This window comes from Syngnathus floridae, chromosome 4 (assembly GCF_059516105.1).
Source record: "Syngnathus floridae isolate MCC-2025c chromosome 4, RoL_Sflo_1.0, whole genome shotgun sequence".
NCBI lineage: Eukaryota > Metazoa > Chordata > Actinopteri > Syngnathiformes > Syngnathidae > Syngnathus > Syngnathus floridae.
Genome location: NC_142416.1, coordinates 6,810,407 through 6,836,834, shown reverse-complemented (window position 1 = coordinate 6,836,834; position 26,428 = coordinate 6,810,407). Strand labels below are relative to the sequence as shown.

Here is a 26,428-nt window from a genome sequence, read left to right as displayed (position 1 = left end):
TGTTGTTGTGTGACTGCCGCCACACAGGGCCGTATTATGTAGACGTAATATGGTGACCCGATGAATCAATCAGAGGATATTACATTTTACATAGATCGGGGTGGTAAACCAATCAGAGAACTTGCCTGTACCTCTGCTGCGATTGTTAAATAAATCGGTTTGTGCAAAGCACACAGCATTAGGACCCACTAAAATGGCATCAGCAAAGAGACATACTTACGAGGCACAAGTCAAGGTTTGGAAAGCCGGGATCATTGCCGAATAGCAATGTGACGACGAGACAATTACGAGAGGGAATTTTTAATGTTTAATGGCAAATTTGCCCAAGTGTTTAATTCGGATCCAGGAGATGACTTTGATGGATTTGCGTCTGAATATCGTTTAACAATAATGTGAGTACAGTAGAGTACATGGTTAAATATTAGAATAAAGTACAACCGCACTCACTGTTTAATTTTTTCTTTACCGTAAATTATGGCATACATGCGCGTAATCCGGTGCGCCCTGTGTGTGGATTAAATACAAAAGAGCCCCCGAAATTGAGTCTGCACCTTTTAAACCAAAGCACCTTATGGTGCGGATAATACGGTACAATAAAAAACGCCCGCATTTATCTCACAGAATGCATTTAAAAATCCTTATGGAAAATATGAGTTTCAAATCCATAGAGCAAATGTGGAAAAAAGTAAAATTTATAAAGACTACAGTATAACAAGCTCATTGTTGTTGTGTGTCATCTTTCTGTGTGATGACAGAAAACATACCGTAATTTCCGGACTGTAAACCGCGACTTTTTTCCAAAATTTTGGACCCTGCGGCTTATAGTCAGGTGCGGCTTATATAAGATTTTTTTCGAGATTTTTGTGATGACTTGATCACTTTTACTCTTAACACTATTATATACAGTAAAAGCTACAAAACAAACTGACAAATAACTCGTTTTCAAATCAGACGAGTAAAAACTGGTCAAATATTTAAAAAAAAGCTATTATTAAAAGTGAAGTTTGACCCAAACACACATATTTCATGCATTAGCTCCGGAGAGTCGGTTTGTCACAGCTAACCAGCCACTTGGTAGGGTGATTGCCGGTTGAGAAAAAAAAAACTCAAGTAAATTAGAGTTCTTGCCTACACTTGCAGCAGGCTTAGTGCTCGTGTGAGGGTCCACAAAAACAGGGAAAAGCAAAAATGATAATTGTCAGGAAGTGAAAGGACTTCCAACAGAGCTTGATGAGAAAGGCATAGAGTCGAGCATTATCGAGAGAGAGAGAGAGCGAGCAAGAGCGAGAGCGCTGTTCTGACTCTTTATGCACAACGGTGCATTTTTCCTTCGTGCACGTTCTCGCTCACGCGCCCTCTGTGGTCAGGGGCACACATCACCAGTACGTAACTGGGCGTGCTGATCGCTTCCACCAGTCCCATGTTACCCGCTGATTAGGGCGTGTATATACCTCAGTCCTCGACGTTTTGTCTGTTTTGACACACGTACGCCTGCCACCTGATTCCTGCTTGCTGTGATGCTGTGTAACAAAATGGACTCTGGGCCAAGCTTCTGCCTGTTCCCGACCACAAGTTTCTTTGCCCCTGTTTGCCACCACGACGGGAGCTCGCTGACCTGCTCGACCCGGCTCGTCAGTCGCCTCATACACCTGCTCTGCTGATATTCCAGCCTCCCTTTTCCCTAAATGAAGAGTCCGTGTTGCACATGGCTGTCCTGTCTCATTCGTGACAGGCTGGCTGCCTTGCTTCTCGTCCTCAGTGATGCACATTGCTCAGAAGTACGCCCCGCACCATCAGCTGATATTTAAATGCTTTTCTCCCATCACTTATAAACCCGTAAAGTAGCAAATAGGCGATAGATGAAGCGCAAAGTGGCGAGGGATCACTTTATAGCCCACAGCCGCCATATCCCTCAACTTGAATGTAGGTTGAGCAACACATTTAACAACAGCATGTGAATCAGTTCGCAGCCTGTGTTTACCCAGTGCTGTTCAGGAAGGTCATCCCTGTGGGGCAACTCCGGGACATTGCTGATGGATGGAACCAAAAGGCAGGAGTGCACTTGCCATCAGTTCGTCGGTCATAGCCATAATCACTGTAGGAATCCAAGCACAGACAACACCATTATCCAAAAAAGAAATTTCACAAACTTGTTGTCGTGTGTATAAGGTCGGTTTAGGACAAACCTGGGAACATCCGGCCCTTTGTGCGTCCCTGTCCGGCCCGCATGAGGCCAATCGTAATTTAAAAAAAAAAAAATTGTGTCGTGCGTACAATACAACTGTTTCGCTTTTATTTTGAAACGCGTCGCACTTCCGTGTAGCGTACCTGTATGTGAGCTGTGCGTGAAGGTGAACAGTGCGAAGTAATGCTGCCCGAGAAACGTGTGCTGACCCTCAGAAAAGAAAAGTTGACAAGGAGCGCCGTGTTTTCAACAAGACATGGACTGCCAAGTATTTCTTTACAGAAATGAAAGGTAAAGCCATGTGCCTGATTTGTGGTACACAGGTCGCTGTGTTTAAAGAATAGAATTTGAGTCGCCACTACACGACCAAGCATGAGAAAAAATACATCTGTCTGATAAACAGGGCGCATCAGAGGCTGATGCATTGCTAGCAAAACTGCAAGCCCAACAAGGACTTTTTATCAAACCTCACACCCAGAGATGCAGCGGCTTTGTCATTTGAGGAAAAGTTAAAGAAGTTAAGAATAAATTGTACTGATTAATGATTGTTTTTTTATTTGACCTTTACACCACAATTTCACATAGCTTAATATAAACATAAACAGAATAATTGTATTCTTCTAATTACCAGTACTATTTAAAATAAATAATTTAGTGCATTTTACAATGGAAGAAAATTGAGCAGGTTTAAGTTATCGTAGGTGTGGCCCTCAAAACACTAAAAGTTTGTGGTAAGGCTTCATAAATAGAACTGATTTGTTGCAGAGTAGAAATAATGTATGCCTGTGAATGTCGTTATAGCAGCTTTCTGCATATGTTGCTATGTATATCAGGCTAACACTGCCAAATCAATGCTATTCGTTATGCATTTTTATGAGTACAAGCAGAGACAAAATATTGGCACCAGCATCAATAGTAGTATTGGTGCAGCCCTCGTTGTAGTAGCCATTGGTGTAACAGAGGCAGAATAACGGCAGCCACGTCCAAAGGGTGGAAAGTAATCATCACTATCGGCTGACGTTGCCACACGACTGTACTTATCTTAATTGGTTAAGCTGCAACCGATGCATGAACCTGCACTTTTGACATGTATGGTGCGCTCTGTCTGAAATAAATCTTCTGCTATGCCTCTGATATGCCAATTGCCAGTGTGAAAAGGGCTAGCTCTTCCAAAAAATTTGGTAACTGAGATACAATGTAATCCAAAAAGAGTACATCCGATTTAGTAATCTGTTAGTATTGAAAAATCACAGGAAAAATGAAATATATAAGTTGTGTTCATAAGTAATAAAATTACAGTCACTGTTCTGCAATTGTGTTGAGTAATAATCTAATGGTACAACAGCAATCTTTCACTAAAATGAAAAAGAATCGACCTAATAATTTTGACGAGTACATAGATGCAATTGTGGTGTCATTCCAGATTTAAGTTATTGCGCTTCGTGATTAAAAAAAAGAAAGAAAAGAAAGAAAGAAACAAAAATCTAATCTAATTAGAGCAGAATAGTGCGATAACAGTAGATGTGGCGGACACAGACGCGGGCTGTAGTCAGCCCGCTAGCCCGGTTAGCATTAGCCCCAAGCGGCTTGCTAATCGCGATGAGCCAGGTAAGACGCATAACCGTCCAAAGTCATCTCGGTCTACTGGCCTTCGCACTTTGGTCATAGGTGACTCCATTACCCAAAATATTACGCTTAAAAATCCAGCCACGGTAATGTGTATTCCTGAGGGCAGAGCACCCGACATAGAAGCTAATCTTAGGGAGCTGACTCGCAATAGGCCTAGTCAACAGCGTAGTTCCACCAACACTAGCTACTCGGACATAGTTATACACATCGGCTCCAATGATGTTAGGATGGGACAATCAGAGATCACAAAGAAAAACATAGCGAGGACTTGTGATCTCGCCAGAAAGATGAGTCGGCATCGAGTATTTGTCTCTGGCCCCCTGCCTGGGAGAGGCACTGATGAGAGGTTTAGTAGACTAGTCTCCCTTAATCGATGGATGGCTGGGTTCTGTAAAAAGCAGGGACTGTATTTTATAGATAACTGGTCCTCCTTCTGGGGCCGCCCCGACCTGCTGAGGAAGGACGGCCTTCACCCTAACCGTGAAGGCGCCTTCACTCTTTCTAGGAATATAGATTACTGTTTGAGCCACTCATGACAGGTCACTTTCGAGCAGGCCAGGGCACAGGTGATTAGACCACCTGTGAGGATGGGTTTGGAGTCTGTTAAGTTAAAGTTAACTAGCGCTAGGATAGATTTTCAGCATGCACATAGATCCTCGTGTAGACTAGAGCGCGACAGTTTGAATAGTGCTACAGTACACATAAACACACTTTCTACTGGGGTAGTAGACAAATCCAATCACTCCACCCCGACCGGTCCTGCTGATGAAACGGTACCTGTTTTAGATAACTTCACATGTGTAACGGTCGTTTCGTCCCACCGCGCTAATAAACTTTTGAGAGGTGATGTCAGGCCTAGAGAACACAATCTTACTCGCATGCCGTTTAAAAATCCTTCGATAGATACGCACCCTGATTGACCGATTACACTTAAACTTGGTTTAAATATTAGATCGCTTCATACGAAAGCAGTTCTCGTTAATGACCTTATCACGGAATATAATCTAAACGTTTTTGGTCTTTGCGAGACCTAATGAACTGCTGCCGCTTAACGAGGCCTCGCCTCCAAATTTTATGAGCTCGCATGTGGCGCGTCCTCAAAAAAAGGGTGGGGGTGTCGCCCTCATCTCAAATTCTGAGCTTAGATTTAGGCCTCGTTCAATTAACGTATTTAAAACACTTGAAGTTCTCATTGTCCGATCCACCGCTTTACCGTCATTTTATCTTGCTGTTATTTACCGTCCACCCAGGGCTTACTCTGGCTTCCTGGATGAATTTTCAGAATTGGTGGCTGATCTAGTGACAAATGCAGATAATATAATTATCATGGGTGATTTCAACATCCACATGAATTTACCGTCAGAACCACTGACTTTGGCGTTTCAGACTTTAATCGATACGTTTGGTTTTACACAAGCCGTACAGGCAGCAACGCATAAGAATGGAAATACCTTAGATCTGGTATTATCCTGGGGACTAGCAACCTCAAATATAGCAGAGAGCAATCAGAATTATAGCAGCCGTGATTTTAACTCCATGACTGCAACTGCGCTATCTGAGTTACTGTCGCCGGCAACCGCCATATTTCCCGCATACATCGGCTCTATTGATAATCTTACAAATGAATTCAATCCAACATTATTAAAAGCCATCGACTCTGTGGCACCGCTACGTCTGAAAACTCGCCGTAGATGGCCAACTCCGTGGTTCACAGATGAAACACGTACGCTTAAGCAATTATGTAGAAACCATGAGCGCAGATGGCGTTTAACCAAACTTGAGTTTTTCCATCAGGCATGGAAGGACAGCCTCCTGAAATATAAAGCTGCGCTTATCTTAGCAAAAACTTATTTTTCGCAAGTCATTAATGTCAATAAAAACAATCCTAAATACCTATTTGATACAGTGGCAAAGCTAACTCTATGCCAGCCGACCCCTGATAGCTCCTTCCACTCAGCTGACGAGTTTATGAAATTTTTTGCTCAAAAGATTGAGTCCATTACGGACAAGATCAAGAATACCATTCCAATCGCTCAGTCAATACCGCCGGTTACTAGCGCTGGTGATCATGCAATAACCCTCTCAAATTTTAAAAGCGTGTCCCTTGAAAGGCTTACCCAATTGGTGAGTGCGGCTAAACAAACAAAATGTTTACTCGACCCGCTTCCAGCCAAACTACTTAAAGAATTATTTCCAATTTTCGGACCGTCCGTCTTAAATATAATCAATCTGTCTGTCTCCTCTGGGATAGTGCCAACAGCCTTTAAAACCACCATTATTAAACCGTTACTTAAGTGAGCAAATCTTGACCCGGACTGTCTCAGTAATTAACCTCCAGTTTCAAACCTCCCATTCATAGCAAAACTTGAAAAAGTAGTAGCGCAGCAGCTTATTGATTACATGGTCACTAATAATCGATATGACTCTTTTTAGTCTGGTTTTAGAGCTAATCATTCCACAGAGACAGCACTTGCTAAAGTGACTAATGATCTCCTCATAGCTATGGATTCAAATACGTCGTCTGTATTGTTACTACTCGATCTTAGTGCTGCCTTTGACACTGTAGACTTTGATATTTTATTAGGGCGTCTTAAAAGTTATGTTGGTATTTCAGGGTCAGCACTAGGCTGGTTCTATTCCTATCTATCAGACAGGACGCACCGAGTGGTCCATGGCAATACGTCCTGTGAGCTCTATAATGTTGCGTGTGGTGTCCCACAGGGATCGGTACTCGGACCGATTTTATTTAATATTTATATGATTCCGCTTGGGGACATAATACGTAAATATAATATTAGTTTTCAATGCTACGCGGATGACACCCAATTATATATGCCGTTATCGACAACAGATCCGCGGGACTTTTGTAATCTTGAGGCGTGCCTTGCGGAGATCAAGCAATGGATGTCTCTCAACTTCCTTCGTCTTAACCCAGATAAAACTGAGATGTTGATAATTGGTCCTACTCGTTATCAACACTTATTTAAGGAAACCACTATAACGATAGATAACTGTACTATCCCTCAGAGTGATACTGTAACTAATCTCGGGGTAATATTTGACCAAACGCTCTCCTTTCAAAAACACATTAAGAATATAACCAGAATTGTGTTTTTTCACCTTAGTAATATTGCTAAGATTCGTCCGATCCTCTCGACCGGGGATGCGGAAACTATTACACATGCATTCGTCATGTCGCGCCTGGACTACTGTAATGTATTATTCTCTGATCTTCCTAAGTCCCTCATCAAAAGTCTACAGTTAGTACAAAATGCTTCTGCGAGGCTGCTCTCACGGTCAAGAAAATTTGATCACATTACCCCAGTATTAGCCAACTTACATTGGCTCCCGGTCCATTTAAGATGTGACTTCAAGGTTCTTCAACTAACCTATAAATCACTGCATGGCTTAGCGCCTTCATATCTTGTCGACCTAGTCGTTCCTTATGTTCCGTCTCGTAACCTTCGTTCGCAAAACGCTAGTCTTTTAGTTACACCGATGGCCAAGAAAATGTCTGCAGGTTCTATTCGGGCTCCAGAGCTTTCGAATGCCTTACCAATGGATATTAGAACTGCTACCTCAGTAGAAATATTTAAGACACGTTTAAAGACAAATTTCTATGAGATGGCCTTTAACTAACTTGTAGTGGCCGATTCGGCCGGAGTTTGTTTTTGTTCTCTCTCCCCACCCTCCTCCCTGGCTGGGGAGGGGGTTAGGTCGCGCAAAAGCTGATAGCGGCTAGCTGGATTCTCGGGGACCAATTCAAGATGAGGAAACTGCAGCTCAACCTCCTTGAAGACACTGCCAGGATAATCGAGGGCACCTCCGACATCTATTTTTTTTCATTGATTTTCATATTATGTATTACTTGTGCCCTCTCTGCATCCATTACAACCTGGTGATCCTGAAAGGGGGACCCTTCCATCTGTGGTTCTCAAGGTTTCTCTTTTTCCCCTGGTAGGTTTTTTTTTTTTTAGTTTTTCCTTGCCCTTTTAGGAGCTTAAGATCAGGTGATGCTTTGAGAATAATTGTCAATTTTTGTCTATGTGAAGCCCTTTGAGACTGTTTGTGATTTAGGGCTATAGAAATAAACTTGACTTGACTTGACTTGACTTGACTAGATGCAAATGTGGTGTCATTCCAGATTTAAGTTGTTAAAGTTAAAGTCCCAATGATTGTCACACACACAACTGGGTGCGGTGAAATTTGGCTCTGCATTTAACCCATCCCCGAAGGGAGCAGTGGGCAGCAGCGGTGCCGCGCCCGGGAATCATTTGGTGATCTAACCCCCCAATTCCAACCCTTAATGCTGAGTGCCAAGCAGGGAGGGAATTGTGCTTCGTGATTAAAAAAAAGAAAGAAAAGAAAGAAACAAAAATGGTGTGATGGTGTGAGGAGCAGCCTCAATCTGTGGACTTGCAGGCACAGGATGGAAGAAAAGAAGATGGTTGAAAATGTTTAACTTTTGCTTCGAACAAAGCTACGGTTAGTAATGACATCTTGGACATGGGCAGCTGACCAAAAGCGGAGCTGCAGAACACAAGTGGACTAGTCACCAGTCAATTTGATATGAGGTGTTGGGTGTGAATTAAGGCTAAATAATTGGCAACCAGTTCAGGGTGTCCCCCACCTACTGCCCGATGACTGCTGGGATAGGCTTCAGCACGCCCGCGCCCCCCGTGGGCACAAGTGGTATAGAAAATAGATGGATGGATTTTAAGGAAAGAATTGCATTGCCATTTTTCTGCCAAATATTACAATTTCGATTTTAGTTGTGATTTTCTTGAACTCAAGCTTCAATTCACTATTCATAATGCGGAGTAACTTCCAAACATGACAGACAAGACATCATACCATTAAAAATGTTAAAATCTATGACTAGACGTAAAAGTAGTTCCAAGAAAATCCATAGGTCCGGGTTCAAGGCAAGCGCAGAATTATTTGAGTCAAACGCCATAACTCCATAACTCAGGGGTGGGGAAACTTTTTGACTTGCGGGCCGAAGTGGGTTCTAAATTTGGACCGGAGGGCTGAACCAGGAGTAGATGGATGTACTGTTTGTGTGAAGTAATATAAACGACCTGTAAAGGTCATTGCATAAAAGGTTTTGGCCTTTAGTAGGTAGTAAAGCATGGATATTCAAAAAAGGTTTTTTGAAAACAAATGCATTTATTAACAGTATTAAAAAAAAGAAAATTCACCAAAAAACTGCTATCAGTGATTCTCATAAAATACGACACTGTTATTATGAATAACAGTCTCCATCACTTTAGTGCCTGCAGGTCAGATTAATGAAAGATGTTTATCTTATGAGATCACATCAAACGGCAAACATTACGACCAAATATATCATCTTGAAGAATCGGTGAAAGCATACATCCAAATAAAGTAATCAAAACGGCAACATGGTGAGGGGTATCTGAAAATCAGAGCAGAATTTTAACTCACAAACACCTGGTAACAGAGGTGAGGAAACGGGAAACACTTCCTCAAAGTAAGCCTTAAGAACTTTACAGGTTAAGATTAGTCGCAAACAGGTGGTGCATCAATGTCCTTGAGCATCCTGCATTGTTTGAAAATGAGAATGGTCACTAGTTTCAATCCCTGCTATTTGTACAAATCATATTCAAAATGCATTTTTTTACAACAAACTTGAGAGCATCCCCTTCATTTTCAGTGGGAACAGTGTTGTTGGTCTCCCTTTTTTTGCTAGTGCGTCATAGTCTGGAGTAAAATTAGTTGTGGCAATTCTTAGGAGATATCCGAGGTGTTGCTCCGTTTACCTAGATCTGTGACGGGTTGATGTTGATGTTCATGTGGCTGAACGTCACGTCGCATACGTCAAGCCAAATTGTCCACTCTTTTTTAAACACTCGGCACTCAGTGTCCACCTTGCTTTTCCTTGGGCGATTCATTTTAATGGAAGGATTCCAGGGGAAGGTTTGTGGGTGGCTTTAGCGTAAAACTGTATCTGAAAGCTCAGCGTGCGAATTACAAGAATGCTATCGTCACAGCCCACGCTCTAAATTCGGCACTGATACAAATAGAGCGCGAGTGCGCCGTGTCCGTACTACTGAGTACGTACACGCACTTGTGAGTGTGCATCGAGCTTTCTGACACGGCTTCCGGTAGTAAATGCGCAGGCGAGCGTTTCCCCATCTACTGGGGAAACGCAGTCATTGCAGGCAATACGACCCAAAAATATGTTTAATAATACAATTTATTTAGGGTTGGCGGGCCGGATTAAACGGTCCCGTGGGCCGGATGTGGCCCGCGGGCCGTAGTTTGCCCATACCTGCCATAACTACTTGTAATTGCTCCACAAAAGCCTAGTTGCTTCCAATTTCTTTTTTACTACTACTGCTGTGAATAGTAAAAAAAAGAAAAGAATAATAATAACATTTTCAAGAAAATGAATTATTCATCAAAAAGCTTACCATTCAAAGTCAGCCTCTGTGCAGTCACAAGGACCTGATGACATTGAGACCGAGTACAGCTTTCCCATAACACACCTGGATGTGGGCTTCAACTTTCTATAGATTCTTTTCACTCCCATCAGGCAGGGCTCTCCCTGTGGGTCAAAAGAAATGCCAAGGTAAAAGATGCATAAAAGAGGTTTTCAACTGTCACATCTGTCATAAAACCTTTGCGGAAACCATTTATGTACACCATGAGGAATTGCACATTTGCATCGTTAATATTCACTGTAGAATGGCTTGCATATCTGTTTTGGGATTATGCTGTGCTATGCTAAACATCTGTACACACCTCTTGTGCCTCATTCTGTAAAGTGCTTTGTTAGGGTAACAGCTGTTGTGAAAGTGCTATTTAAATAAAGATGTATTTTGAGTTACAGTATTTTTGTGCATTCTTTCCATTGCACAGCTTTATTTAAGCACAATATTCTGCTAAGTGTGATTAACTGAAAATCAATGTAAAAGAAAGGTATTGGTTTAAATCTGTTATGTGTTACATTTCAAATCATTAGCAATCTGAGCATGTGGATGCCTCAATGAAAAAGTATAGAGAAGGAAAACAAATATCTGGTTTGGCTTCAGGTGTGATCAGGTTGATGGCTTCCTGTGTATACAGAAACAATATTTTAAATAGAGCACATATCAGATGTGACTGTATGCATGTTTAGTGTTTAGAGAGAAAATATCACAAAAATCATTTAATTGTATATTGTATTACAGATTCTTTTCAAGAAAGTAACCATCTACGAAAGTGGACAGTCTGAGGTATTACATGCACACATTTGAATGCATTTGTTACTGCTTTAGCCTGATCTGGAAAGCCCGGGTGAGTTGAGAACATGTACTATGACTCTACTATGCATGATTACACGACTATAAATCAGTATTCCTGTGCTGGTATGATACCTGATCGTGAAGGTGCCACGTTTGATAATCTGCCTCTGAGCATCTCCTGTTGAAGATAGACCTGAAGTCTATTTTAACCAACTGCCACTCTGAGCGATGACTGACGTGGCCAAATATCCTGTGAGAAAAAAAAAACTGTATATAAAAAGTGTCTTCTTTCCCACTGTTACAGACTCTGACAATAGTGGTATTGCGCAAATAATTAGGTAGATACAATCTACTAGATACATGATGATGTCCATTACATTAAGACAAAATAAACTACTTCAAGATGTGTGATCAGCAAAAAATCCCATTCGAATTACATATTTTTTGAGCATGCAATTAATATGCCCATCGCTAAAACTGCAAATAATAAATGACATCCTATTTAAGTGTATAGTTCCTAGGACAGTCTTGAGCAAAAGACTCCTATTTCATATTTGAGTGACTGTAACCCTACGTATTCCCTTGAGAAACTGACTACTTTTGTCATGCTCAAGAATTTAGATTTAAAATTTGTAAAAAAAAAAAAAAAAAGAAAAAAAAGAAAATGCAAACAAAAATTAAAAAACATTTAAACAGTTAACAACCAGACAAATAGTTACTGAAATGTAAATGGACCTTGTCATGTATGTGTCCCCATCCAGACTAAAACTAAATTAAGAATAAGATAACAGATGGATTAATTATACATTTGTGTGTTTTTGTTTTTGGAGCAGAGACACCGCTGGAAAACCATTTTCAGTTGAAACCCAGCAAAATTGTCACCACCTGTGTTTTTCTATGATGAGAATATGAGACATTTTCTGTTTGTTCACTCCAGTTGTCCCCTGCCAAGTCTTCTGTGATGCTCTTATACATTGACGTCATACCATTAGAATCCCAGCCAGATTATGCCCTTCTGCAATCTACAATGTTCTACAATGCCATACAGCACACTCACACACTGGCTATTGTAATATTGTGAAAGAACACAAGAGGATGGCTTGCAAATGTAGTTTCGTACACAGTAAGTCGTTGCCTCAGAGCTACCCTCTTTTTCATGCAGTCAAAACCTTTTAAAGGAAATTTTGCAGGACCACATCAATGACTTTTGTGTGGCCTTTAAATGAACAGTTGTGCTGTTGCTGTTTGTCATTGCTTGGGTCCCTTGTGAACATAAACTGGGACAGTTTGGAAGTTGCCAAGACCTTGAGAGGAACCTTGTTTCTTTTGAAAAGAGAACAGTGAGGAATGATGGATGTCGTGGAAACAGATGCAAACATCTTATTGGGGGTTGACACATAGGACAAACATGTTTGTAGTTTGTTGTGATGTGTGGTGGATGGATTTCTGTGATGACAAATCTTCACTCACGTCATGATTAGTGTCTCTTCCCCTGGCTCTCCCAGCACACCATCTACGAACAAAGGAGTATTGGTGAAGCTGTACTTGTTCCACTGCCGTCCTTCATCAAAGCTTAACCTGGGAGCACAAACATCAATTACATTTGGGACCCACACTGTGTGCACAAGCTAATGACCCTGAAAGTTGTCTAATGACTTTATTTCCAATTCTGCTCAGGGCTCAGGTGGCACGCCCAAATGAAGATTGATCAGGGGTAGTTAGATTCTAGAAACTTGAAGACAGGAAGGTGCAATCAAATGATTGTCCAATGCAGATTACCTAGTCTAGAGCCTTGAAAGGTGTTCACTCTATTAAAATAAGGTCTCCTGGTTAGACGATAAACTCATTAGTTTTTGTTTGATGAACTTAATACTTTATAGGAATGAATCAAGGTGCATTTCTCTCACTATGACTCACCACAAGTGCCTGATGGGAAGTGGAGTATGCCTTATTGCAACTAAGGCTCCTCCTTGGTCAAGGTACAAGACTGCATACTCCTCATTGAAGATCTTCAGGCCAAGACAAAAAAGGGGGAGAACAAGTCAAATTCTGAAGTTTTTTTTTTTAACCTCTTGCAATCGCAACAAATACTAAACGTGCTCTGATCCGACTCAAATCTGTTACAAAAAAAACCTAAAAAACTAAATTCAATGGAAATAAGTCCCGGTTAAAGGAGCCATATCATACTGACTCAACGATTTAGATTTTTCAGTCTTGTGAAAATGCTCGCTCCTCAATTACATGTTTTCATCCATTCATTCATCTGGGAACATTACTTGTCATTCCTCCTCTCCAAGCACTAGCCTTGATCAACCCAAGAAAATGACCGGGTCCTCACTGTGTGATGTCATAATGTGCCGAGCCATTATTTATCACCCCTGCAGGCTAAACACACGCCCAGTTTCACAAAGCAGCTGTGCCTGCAACTCGAGTTGACGGACAACTGTTCTGTTGCATCAAATAAATTATCCACGTAAATGTTGCAATTTGCTCAAAAGGTACTCATTGCTGTTTGGTGAATTAAATGATATATATTTTTGAGATATCCGACTTTGTGGGCAGTCATTGAACCTGAGTCTAGGCGGGGTTTTGGTGAGCCTGGTGTCTTGCATCCCGGTTAGGAAAAGAGCCACCAAAATAACTCATGCTTCATATGAAATTAGACCTTCATTGTGCCTCAAACCCGCGGCCCGGGAGCTAATTGTGGCCAATTAGGACAATAGTTTGTGGCCCTTGTCCTAAAATGAAAGTTTAATGTTAGTGCGGCCTGCGATTTTGATCGGAATGGTTGTGTGCCGTGCTGATTTGAAAGTGTCTTTTTGGGAGCACATACAGTGGTACCTTGACTTACGAACACATATACTTACGAACTTTTCAAGATACAAAACGGAGCCTTGTGATTTTGTTGCATCTACTTACGAACCAATTTTCGACTTCCAAACCAAAGCACCAGCCACTCTGCCATTCCCTGTTCATCTCGATGCGTTAGCAGTGTAAAAACAAATATAATGTAGTCGAGTATGTCTCCTAAGACTATCAATATAAAACTTGAAATCATAAAGGAGCATGGCAAAGGCATGTGTACGTCTAGTACGGCCGGTGTAGGTGTCCCCATGAAAATTCCCTCTTTCAGGAGCATACACGCATTGAGTGAAAGGCAGAAGGTATTGCCGTGTGGCAGAGAGAACCAGCTTGTTTACAATAAAAACATGAAGAACACACTTTCATATTTGTCAATTTCCATCTTTAAAAGCTAGGTTTCTTTTCTTTTATTTAATTTTTTTAAGTTCCCACTTGCGTTTAATCACCACTCACACAGTCGGAAAACTCAGTGATAGCACCAAAAAGTAATGACGAGTACATGAGCACATTGCAAGGAGGAGTTTGTGGAAGCATACAATAATCTATTCATTTGACTTTTTGTGTCTTCTCGTGGGTATTTTTAGCAAGTGTAGAAAATTAGAACAGGTTCCCCCCCCAAGGTTTGAAAAAGCAAAAATCAAACTGTTGTTTTGGTTGTCTGTGTGTTTTATACGGAGTAATAGGGCAAAAAGTGCTACTTTTGGGATAGTTTGGCATGCATTACCGTATTTTTGGGACTATAAGTCGCGTTTTTTTTTTCATAGTTTGGGTGGGGGGGGCAACTTATACTGAGAAGCGACTTATATGTGAATTTTTTCATAAATCTTCAAAAGTGAAACTGCGATAAACGAACCGCGATGTAGCAAGGGATTACTGTAATTTGAATTTCAAGTGACGTCAGCAGCGCGGCGCGGCGCAGCAGTTGTTTACATAAAGGACAAAGATTCGATCACGGGATGACGAAGATGACGAAGGGCCCCACGTACTACCGGCATCATTAGCGGCTTTGTTTGTAAGTGACACGGAGGACGAAGAGTTTGAAGGATTTAATGATTTGGAGTGACACAGAAAATTTGAAAAACTATTTTGGCTTTTACGCACGCCCGGTCCTACTCTACGGAGTTCTCTTTCACCTCCGTGGATCGAAGTCGGGGGCCAGCGCTTGGCCGGGTGACTGTCCAGGGATGGTGGATGGGGCTCGGACATGGCTTTTAATCACGCTCGGTCCTATTCTATGGAGCTCTCTTCTACCTCCGTGGCTGGAAGTGCTACCTCCGGGGATGGAAGTCCACGCCGCCACATGCCTGGAAGTCCACGCCGGTGCATGGGGGCCATGTGGCGGCTCACTATTTCTGTTATAGTTGGCTCGTTGAACTCTTGCTTTGTTAAATAAAGAGCCGTTTACCAAACCCACGTCTTTCCTTGTGCTTTGTTAATGCTACAATGTAGTTATACACTAGATCTGTGGAATAACGACGAGGCTGACGTCAAGGCGCACGTGCGGCGTTGACGAGGACGAGGAATTTGATCGATGGATTTAATGATTTGGAGTGACACAGATGGTTTGATAATATTATTGCTTATATAATAGTTATTTGATATATAATTTATATATCGTTATATGGGCCGGTGGAATATTTTGAAGTGCAAGCGCCGCCAGCACCCTTTGTTGACATCAAGGACGATCGATGGATTCAATGAATTGGAGTGACACAGATGGTTTTATAAACGTGTTATTTATGTCATAGCTTTTTTAATAACTCTGAATGTTACGTCAGGCCCGTTCTCAGCTCTTCGTTTGTGCTTATGTCACGTTAGCATACCTATCGTTTAGCCTGTTGTTGCTCGTTCATGTCTGTTCTTGGTGTTGGATTTTGTTGAATAAATTTCCCCCAAAATGCGACTCATACTCCGGAGCGACTTATATATGTTTTTTTTCACGTTATTGTGCATTTTATGTCTAATACGACCTATATACCGGAGGGACTTTTAATCCGTAAAATACGGTATTTGCTTTTACATTGACAATGTTGCCTCTACTTATAAATGTTTCTCCTTACAAACCCGCTCGCGGAAGTTTGTAAGTAGAGGTATGAAAAGCTCTTTTCTACCTTAAATTTCAGTTAAGTCCAAGTACAAGTCCAGCCTTACTAATGAGCATCTTCAAGCCCTACTGAGGGTCTCAACTGCTTCCTCCCTCACACCAAACGTGGCTCAGCTATGAGAGAGGAACCGCTGCCGGGTCTCTAGCAGCAAGAAGTAGGCAGAAGCCATGTTCAGAACAATGTTCCTTCCAAGGTTAAAGAACTGTTAATAACGACATGTGAATGTAAATAATAATACATTTCTCCAGTCAGCAACTGCCGTAATTTCTGGACTATAAACCGCACCAGCAAAAAATGTATTCATGCACAAAGCGCTAAGTTACATTCAACTAGCGTGCTACACATACAACTCCAGAGTAGACGTGAGCAGGGAATAAAGAAAGAAAACGGTGACGCAACGAGATGTCATCAACAATAGCCCAGTGCCCCCTAGTGACCGGAAGTAACCTCTACAATGCATGAGCAGCTGGAGTTCCTATGTTAAGGGCCAAATCGACTGCCTTTAACTTAAAAGCAACATGATATGCATTTTTTTGTCCCCCATAATGAGGGTTTGTGTATAAAATCTTCCTTTCTTCAGTAATGTCCGTCTTGAGCTCGTTCAGTCTCTTCTTTGTGTCAATTACATGGCATTATTTGCCTGGCGGATGGACATGCGATCAAAACACCACTCTTCTCCCCAGTATCCGTGTCACATATCCCTCCGTCCAGCAAAGCGGTGCCGCACAACAGCGGTCCACAGCCTTTTTACGAGCGTATAAAAGTGATCAATTCATCATAAAAATCACGAAAAATCCGTAGATACACCGCACCGGATGACAAGCTCCAGGGTACAAAACTTGAGCAAAAAGTAGCGGCTTATAGTCCAGATATTACGGTGTACGTGGATTCTTCAATTTTCTATGGCTACTGTATTAATATTGTTTTCATATTTTTAACGTTATTTATTTATTACTGTTTGATAATAATTTTTCTTGCATATGATAGATAACATTAAGTTTTTAGTCAAGCGTGAAAAAAAACTGTTAAGGATCGGACAGTACAGCCAAGTGCGTAGCGCCGGACTTTATTGTGGAAGGGGATGATGGGAACAGCTGGCGCTGGAGCGGCGATCGGGCTGGAGAGGACAAACGATTCTGCGGGGGTTTCAAATAGTCAAGCGAGTCAGTTTCTCCGGGACTGATGAGCGAAGCAGCATCAAGGGACAGACTGACACTCGGGTCTGCGCTGGCGGCGCTGATATAGCGCTGTCCATGAACCCGTGGCAGGTGACGGTGATTCCACTGACAGGGGGGTGTGGTCCCGTCGCAGGTGGCACCAGCACATGACAAAAACAATGCGGCCCAGCCTCACACCAGACTTTACCTCCAGTGGCCCCCAGGCAAATTGAGTTTGAGACCCTTGATATGTAAACATGCCTATAACATGCTTATAATTTACTGTGGAAAGCTTAAAATAGCATGATACAGTTCCTTTCAATGAACAGCTTTTAAATGATCAATAGAGCTCCAAGCTCCCGACCGACACTGAACACTGTGAACAAAGTTACTCCTCCAATTTAAATTGTTTGTGGAATTCAGATGAACACCAATGAAAAAGTTAATGGATCAAAACACGATTGAGTGTGACAATGTGGGTTAATTTTTTATCTAGCAATGATCGACATGTGATTGAGATACTTTACATGGTATGTCATGCACTGGTTATTTGACTCTCTCGAGGTTGTTGCTCAACAGAATTTTGTCTTGCTTGACTGATCTCTGATTTGGGCTCTTCTGACATAACCAAAGTTAGCAATTACATAATTTTCTGACTTGGGCTAATAATGACTTTTGATGGCCAGTCCTACGAGTCTTTCTAATTGCTGGCTTCGGACTAACAATTATGTCTGCAACCACAAAAGCTCCCCTCTCACTCCCTCCAGTGTTGGCTTGTCTCATTTTTCTGTAATAGTGTTCCAGCCCTTATTTTCATAAGATTAGTCTATCATCTCAATTCCTCTTGACAGGTTTTGACCGGTGTTGAATTGTTTTGACCCCCACACACCCCCAAATTGTTTTTATTTAACTTTTTACCTGTAACTTACCAGGGTAAGCTGCTGTCATATTTATCTACAACCACCACAAAATACATAAGGCATAACAATGTTGCATAATAGCAATATGTGTGTACCCCCACCTGTCTCCATGTGTTTCCTGCATCCGAGGTTATGTATACACTGACATTGCTGGTGGTCAGCTCAGAACCAGAGGAACCTTTAATGCAAGCAAAGGGCAAAGTGAGAACGAAGAATGCTTGCAAAAATGTACAACAAATTCAGTTAAATGTGGTGAGGAGACAATAATAATGTGTAATTGTGAGCGCTGCCGCATGGTGCTGCAGATTTAAAGATAAATATAGCATATAAGATTGTACAGAACATTTACTCTGCCAAATATCAAATAAATCCTGAGTAATACAGCTGTTTTTCAAAGTGGTTTCAATGTGCATTCCCAAATATGTAAACTGCCCTAATCCATAATTCTCAATACTGTTGTGTAATGTATACATTAGCTAAGTAACAGCTGGCATTACACTTGAAAGACTATAATATGTTCCGATTACTGTCATCTACATTCCTATTCGAGGTTAGGTCATTGCTAAAGACTATGGACTGAGAGACTTTTTTTTTTTTTACAAGATAAGCAGTTAAAAATGTGAACCCTGCAGCCTACAGTTCGCTCAAAGGGCCAAATTTAACATGCTTGCGCATTGACTTTTCAGTCGTTATTATGTCAATTTTTTTTTTTTCACAACCATGTGATGCACTATAGGCTGATTGAGCAGTCCAAATTGTCCATAGGTGTGAGTGCGAGCGCGGATGAATGTTCGTCTCTGTGTGCTCTGCGATTGGCTGGCAACCGGTTCAGGGTGTCCCCCGGCTACTGCCCGATGACTGCTGAGATAGGCTCCAGCACCCCCGCGACCCCCGTGGTACAGAAAATGGATGGATGGATGGATATAGTATATATACATATATATACATATATATATATACATATATATATATATATATACATATATATATATATATATATATATAAAAAAAAACTTTTTCCTCACCCCCCCGTGGGTGGTATCTTTTTCCCTTCAAGCTCGGGTCCTCTACCAGAGGCCTGGGAGCTTGAGGGTTCTACGCAGTATCTTTGCTGTTCCTAGTGCTGCACTTTTCTGGACTGAGATGTCAGATGTTTTTCCTGGGATCTGTTTCAGCCACTCCTCCAGTTTGGGGGTTACTACCCCTAGTGCTCCAATGACCACAGGTACCACTGAAGTCTTAACTCTCCAGGTCTTCTCCAGCTCTTCTCTGAGCCCTTGATATTTCTCAAGTTTCTCATGTTCCTTTTTCCTAATGTTACCATCATTTGGGATGGCTATGTCAACCACAACGGCTTTCCTCTGCTCTTTGTCCACCACCACAATGTCCGGTTGGTTCGCCATTACCATTCTGTCTGTCTGGATCTGGAAGTCCCAGAGGATCTTGGCTTGGTCATTCTCTACCACCTTTGGAGGTGTTTCCCACTTGGACCTTGGGACTTCCAGTCCATACTCTGCACAGATGTTCCTGTACACTATTCCAGCTACTTGGTTATGGCGCTCCATGTATGCTTTACCTGCCAGCATCTTACACCCTGCAGTTATGTGCTGGATTCTCTCAGGACCTTCTTTGCACAATCTACACCTGGGGTCTTGTCTGGTGTGGTAGATTTGGGCCTCTATTGCTCTGGTGCTCAAGGCCTGTTCTTGTGCAGCCAGGATCAGTGCCTCTGTGCTGTCCTTCAGACCAGCTCTTTCTAGCCATTGGTAGGATTTCTGGATATCAGCTACTTCAGCTATGTTTCGGTGGTACATCCCATGTAGGGGCTTGTCCTCCCATGATGGTCCCTCCAGCACCTCATCTTCCTTTGATGCCCATTGTCTGAGACATTCACTGAGCACGTGATCCGTTGGGGCCTTATCCCTGATGTACTTATGGATCTTGGATGTTTCATCTTGGATAGTGGCTCTCACGCTCGCTAGTCCTCGGCCTCCTTCTTTACGGCTAGTGTACAGTCTCAGGGTGCTGGACTTGGGATGGAACCCTCCATGCATGGTTAGGAGCTTCCGTGTCTTGATATCTGTGGTCCGTATATCTTCCTTTGGCCACCGTATGATTCCTGCAGGGTATCTGATTACTGGTAGGGCGTAGCTGTTGATGGCTAGGGACTTGTTCTTGCCATTGAGCTGACTTCTTAGGACTTGCCTTACTCGATGGACGTATTTGGCTGTGGCTGCTTTCCTTGTTTCCTCGTCAAGGTTGCCATTTGCCTGTGGAATTCCAAGGTATTTGTAGCTGTCCTCAATGTCTGCTATTGCTCCTTCTGGGAGTGAGACCCCCTCTGTGTGGATTACCTTTCCTCTTTTAGTCACCATGCGGCCACATTTCTCAAGTCCGAATGACATTCCGATGTCAGAGCTGTAGATCCTGGTAGTGTGGATCAGGGAGTCAATGTCCCGCTCGTTCTTAGCGTACAGCTTTATGTCATCCATGTAGAGGAGGTGGCTGATGGTGGCCCCATTCCTGAGTTGGTATCCATAGCCCGTCTTGTTGATTATTTGACTGAGGGGGTTCAGTCCTATACAGAACAGCATTGGGGACAGAGCGTCTCCTTGGTATATACCACATTTGATGGTCACGTGTGCAAGTGGCTTGCCATTGGCTTCAAGTGTGGTTTTCCACTGTTTCATCGAGTTGGCGCAGTGGAAAACCACAATGATTGAGCCTGTACAACATCAATGGGACTCTGAGAACCTTCATCGCCAACTCGATATATATATATATATATATATATATATATATATATATATATATATGTATATATATATATATATATATATATATATATATATATATATATATATATATATATATATATATATATATATACATATATATATATATTTTTTTTTTTGTATATGAATTTTTTTATGTGCACATATACGTATGTTGGCATTCAAACTGACTCTGGGGGAAGGCGGTTACTTGATCATTGGATGGAAAAGTTATTAGGGTAATCGATGTTAAAATGACCCCTCATAAAAAGTATACATACATTAAAATGTAGTTTTTATCTCCACTTATACATTTCTTACGCTTATTTGAGTAAAGGTTCATACAACCGCACTTTTGAAGAAAACTTGGCCATCTCCAGACACCTGCGGCATGTGCTGCTGAGTTATTGACACTGAGGAGTCATGTGGGAGTAAATATCACGGAGTTGTGAATTCACCCGGGGGGTTGGTGCTCTCATTTTCTGGGAGTTTTTACTTTTTCTCCACAGTGAGACACTGAGTATTTCCTTTGCTTTGTTTTCTGGCAGAAAACAGGGTGAAACATTGCTGGTTTGAGGCAGAAATAAAATGACGGTGCTTTGCCTTTCCCTGCGAGGTGTCACGTGTTGCAATGCACATGTTATATTCTCTCAAATAATATACAGCAAGTTAGTGGCTATGATAGTGCTGAGGGGTGGCGCTAAAATTTAAGCTGACAGACAGACCGACAGACAGACAGACAGACCGACAGCCAGCCAGCCAGCCAGACAGACAGACAGTAGGCTAGTACACCCTGAAATGGTTGGCAGCCAATCGTAGGGCACATATAGATGGTCAACCATTCACAATCACACCTCGGGACAATTTTGGAGTTTGCGAGATGATTTTGGAGTAAGCGAGATGTAAATGTATCAATTTATTATTAACCACCAGGACTGATTAGATACAAAAGTGAGTTCAGAGTTCATGTCTCCTTCTTTAAAATTGTGTATAACATAATACAAGTATGTAAAGGTAAAAGTCACATTTTTCCACAAGTCACATATGAGTTTTTCCCATAAAACTCACTGAAGCGGTACATTTCTATGTCCGTGTGGGTGTTCACACAGCAGCTGGCTTCCTGCAAATACGATATATTCAGGAATTGCCAGGAGGGCTAGTAAAAGCTGGGTGCATAAAGTCCTCCCCGTTTTTTGCTCCAACCTTCCGCTGCAATTTAAGCAAGTTCAGGTACTCAAAGGGAGAACTTTTAAAGGACTCAATCACAACAATATAATCTACAGTTGTGTGGGATGAGCAATGGCCTTGCTGTCACCCCCTCGACACTGAACATTAACGTTGCAAGAAAACGATCTAAACGTGAATCGACCGACATTGCTTCATTTACTCAATGAGTATATTACCCGACTTTGTATTTTGGGTATTTATCTTGTGTTTTTATGTTTTTTTTTTTTTTTGGTGGATTTTTAGTTTAATTTTCTATTGCTTTATAGTATTAGAGAAACAGAGTCAAAAGGAAAATGCTTCTGGAACTCACCTGATGCCACAATGATCCCAGGTGCTGACTCCCTACTTGCTATGCTTCCTGATGTGTAGGGATTTGCAGAGACATGAAGATGAAGATGCAATGAACAATAGGGCTGTGTATACAAACAAAAAATAGTCACAACCTCAATTATTCAAAGTATTAGGCCCAACCAAAATCAAACAAAAAAAATCCCAACAGGTGAAGCAACACTTTGGCTTTGCAACCCTCACATTCAATGTATCGCATGTGCCATTTCTCTATTGGCTCGGCGCACCATTAGTTTTGATTCGGTTAACCTTTAACGGCACAATTCTCATCACGACTGAGCAAAATGTCGGTGATGCAGGCCATGAGGTGACAGGCTGTTTAGGGGTTTATTAAAGCGATGACATTTCCTGACAAATTGCTGTATAATATGGGAAGAAAGGAGGCAAGACATGCTACACAATGGCAAGCTTAAGAAAAAATACTTTTGGTGTATGAAGCCATATTTACAAAAGATTTGCAAACACATAAGTTAATCAAGGATATCCAATTATATGTATATACTATTTTTCACTGTGGTCAGAGAATGCAGAATAAAACACATCCGAGTTAAATGTCTATTTTATAATCAAATATTTCCCATTTACTGAAATGTACTTGAAGGGAAGCAGCCCACCAAAAACACTGACAACTGTAACCACTTAGTCATGGGGTTGTCAACCGGTGGTCTGCGGCTCTCTAGTGGTCCGTGACGGTATTGCAGGTGGTCCGCGAAATAGGAAATGGAAAACAATTGCAACATGTAAAAAAAAAAAAGATTTATTACTTAGACTTGATTTATTTTCTAGCTATTTTTTCAAATCATTTACCCATCCAAATCATGTCAAATGTAGCCGATGTACAGATGCAAATAAAGTATGAGTATGAGTCTATCCTCCTTCAGTGCAGAATAAAATAATATTCCGCCAAAGCAGTGGTCCCCGAGTTGCTTATCGGTTATAATGGTGTTCCCATGGATAAAACCAGTTCAAAGCTCCCGGCTGAGTCTACTCTCCCCTCACACCGACCTTCCAGCCGGTCACTCCTGTTGCTTTGATGGCCCCTCCAGACCATAGGAAACTAAAATCTTTTGAACTATATGCAAAGGTTGCTATAATATGTTATACTTTATATGTTGTACTGTATACATGTTAGGTGTGGAACTGTTCAAACCTTTTAGTTCAGTTTGTCTGTGTACTGATTGGTCTGTTCACAAAACTCTTCTGTTTTTCCTAAGGAACACTCCAAGATGGCGGCACACATGGTTATGACGCGTCATAATTCACACTAAAGTTTAAGGGAGGACATGCTGTGTGTCATAATATCCTTCCAGCAACGCGGCAGACAATCTCATTGCAGCAGGGCCCGCACAACCAAGTCTCCAAATCCCTCCCTCCCTCCCTCCCTCCCTCGCTCCCTCCCTCCCTCCCTCCCTCCATGTGTATGTGTGTGTGTGTGTGTGCGTGCGTGCGTGCGTGCATGTGTGTGTGTGTGTGTGTGTGTGTGTGTGTGTGCCACACGCTCTCTGGTACAACTCACTGGATAAGATTCAAGAGTTTTTTTTTTTATTCGCCATGTTTGAGTGTGCCAAACAAGGAATTTGACTTCGGTAAATCACAGCCACTGTTTAGGTCACATTTAGGTGACTAACAACAACACTCAGGCCATGTGAAAAATGGAAGATATTCTCAAACATCCCCTGATCTTGAACTCCCAAGAGGGCAAGGATTAACTCAAAACTCCAGCTAGGGGAAATGAGAAACCTTGTGAAGAGACCACAGATGGGAGGGTCCTTCTTCTAGGATGACCAGGCTGCAATGGATGCAGAGAGGACACATAGTACAAACAGTGTAGACAATTCAAAAAAGGTGTGGAGACGTTTTTTAGGGTCCATACCGATTATTACCGTATTTTCCGGACTATAAGTCACAGTTTTTTTTCATAGTTTGGCCTGGGGTGCAACTTATACTCAGGAGTGACTTATGTGTGAAAATATTAACACATTATTTGATCATTTCACATGTTATTTTCACACTAAACCGCAAGAGGGCGCTCTAGGCCTGTGGAATAATTCGAACTGCAACTGATGATGAGTCTGACGTAAGCGATGTAGAAGCGGAAGCACTGCATCTTCTACTTTGGAGTTGGCGGAGTTGTTTAAAAGTGACGCAGAGGATGAAGATTTCATTGGATTGAGTGATTTGGAGAGACACGGTTGGTTTGGTATACTTGTTAACATTATATTTATGCTATAGTTATTTGAATAACTCTTAATTATGTTAACATACCAGGCACATTCTCAGTTAATTATTTATGTGTCATGTAATGTTAGGATACCGTACAATTATTCACCCAGCTGTTGCTCTGATGCCATAGTTTAGTTAATGAATGAAACATGTATGTATTTAGCCAGACATCTATTTATTTATTTTTATTTAATTAATGACAGTTGTAATTAAACATTTCATGGTGTAATATTTATTTAATTTTGACACTTTTGGTCCTTTATAGAGCTGAGCTAATTCACACGATTGTTATCAAATAAATAGTAATAACACGAACAATAATGACATTTGTAATTAAACATTTCATGGTGTATTTATTTAATTAATTCTAATACTTTTAGTCCTCCATAGAGCTGAGCTAATTCACATATAACTATTATCAATTGAATAGTAATAATATGCACAATAATGACTCTAGGCCAATATGGATTATGATACATCTCAGTCTATTGGCATCATACAAGACTTATTGGGAAAGTGATGATGATAAGATCCGTGTTTGACAACCTGCTGAGCCAGGGCACCTATTTTACATAAGAGAAACCTCATAGCCAACCTCCAAACAAAAATATCCTAGAAATAATGGATTTAAAAAAAATCTTGTCTCAATTTAGTCACAGATGTACCAACTTAATGTGAAAATACAAAGGGTGAAATATTTGCATGAAGCCATGACTTACCGTATTTGCCGGTGTATAAGTCGACTCGGTGTATAAGTCGACCCCCTAAAATTCGACGGAAATTTACGATTTTATGATATATCCTTTGTATAAGTCGAGCTCAATTGTTGCATTATATTAAACTTCAAAATTCAATCAGAAATATGCGAAATTTATTGACGAAATGTGTTCAAATTTGCGAGTTTGTAGCGAGCGATCTATACGCCATTTTAAATATTATTTACTTCATGACCCTGTGATATTACGTGCCGAGAGAGACTAGCAACAATGAACACTCTTAGAAACTGGTTTATTGTTAGTTAAGAAACAACAAATTATAATTATAAAGTGATTGCCGGTACATAGAGTTCAAAATTCGTCTTCATCGTCGCTATTTCCGAAAAGCTCGTTCCATTCGTTTTCGTTTAGTTTGTCGTCATAAAGGGTATCTTCTTGGTCTTCTCTATCCTCAGTTTCCTCCTCCTTTTCCCATATAAGGTCGTCTTCTGTCCCATCGAGAGCGTTTGGCGAATATTTTCTAAGTGCCAACGGCTCTTGCGCCATAAAGAGTCCGCCTCGGCTGGTTCCCCATGTCGGCCAGAACAAGTGAAAATTCGGCCTCTTCCCCTGGAAGTCTGGCCAAGTTTGGCGAATATTTTCTAAGTGCCAACGACTCAACCACCGTAAAGTGTCCGCCTCGGCTGGTTCCCCATGTCGGCCACCACAAGTGAAAATTCGGCCTCTTCCCCTGGACGTCTGGCCAAGTTTGGCAAATATTTTCAAAGTGCGAACGACTCAACCGCCGTAAAGTGTCCGCCTCGGCTGGTTCCCCGTGTCGGCCACCACAAGTGAAAATTCGGCCTCTTCCCCTGGAAGTCCGGCCAAGTTTGGCGAATATTTTCTAAGTGCCAACGACTCAACCGCCGTAAAGTGTCCGTCTCGGCTGGTTCCCCATGTCGGCCACCACAAGTGAAAATTCGGCCTCTTCCCCTGGAAGTCTGGCCAAGTTTGGCAAATATTTTCAAAGTGCGAACGACTCAACCGCCGTAA

The 26,428-nt window shown here is 41.6% G+C and overlaps 1 protein-coding gene across 6 annotated transcripts in view; it reads right to left on the bottom strand.

Annotated features, from left to right (window-relative positions):
• Positions 1–26,428, bottom strand: part of sorcs1 (sortilin-related VPS10 domain containing receptor 1) — a 180,349-nt gene that overhangs the window by 34,512 nt on the left and 119,409 nt on the right. For all 6 annotated transcript variants that reach the window (XR_015858240.1, XR_015858241.1, XM_088374787.1 and 3 more), the window contains exons 11-17: positions 22,420–22,522; positions 18,210–18,286; positions 12,982–13,073; positions 12,535–12,642; positions 11,197–11,314; positions 10,252–10,385; positions 1,982–2,095 (exon numbers count right to left, since the gene is read on the bottom strand). Coding sequence is in view for 4 of the 6 variants with exons in the window: in XM_088374787.1 (XP_088230913.1) it covers positions 1,982–2,095; positions 10,252–10,385; positions 11,197–11,314; positions 12,535–12,642; positions 12,982–13,073; positions 18,210–18,286; positions 22,420–22,522 (746 nt within the window). In the remaining 2 variants the exon portion in view is untranslated. The remainder of the gene's footprint in view (positions 1–1,981; positions 2,096–10,251; positions 10,386–11,196; positions 11,315–12,534; positions 12,643–12,981; positions 13,074–18,209; positions 18,287–22,419; positions 22,523–26,428) is intronic.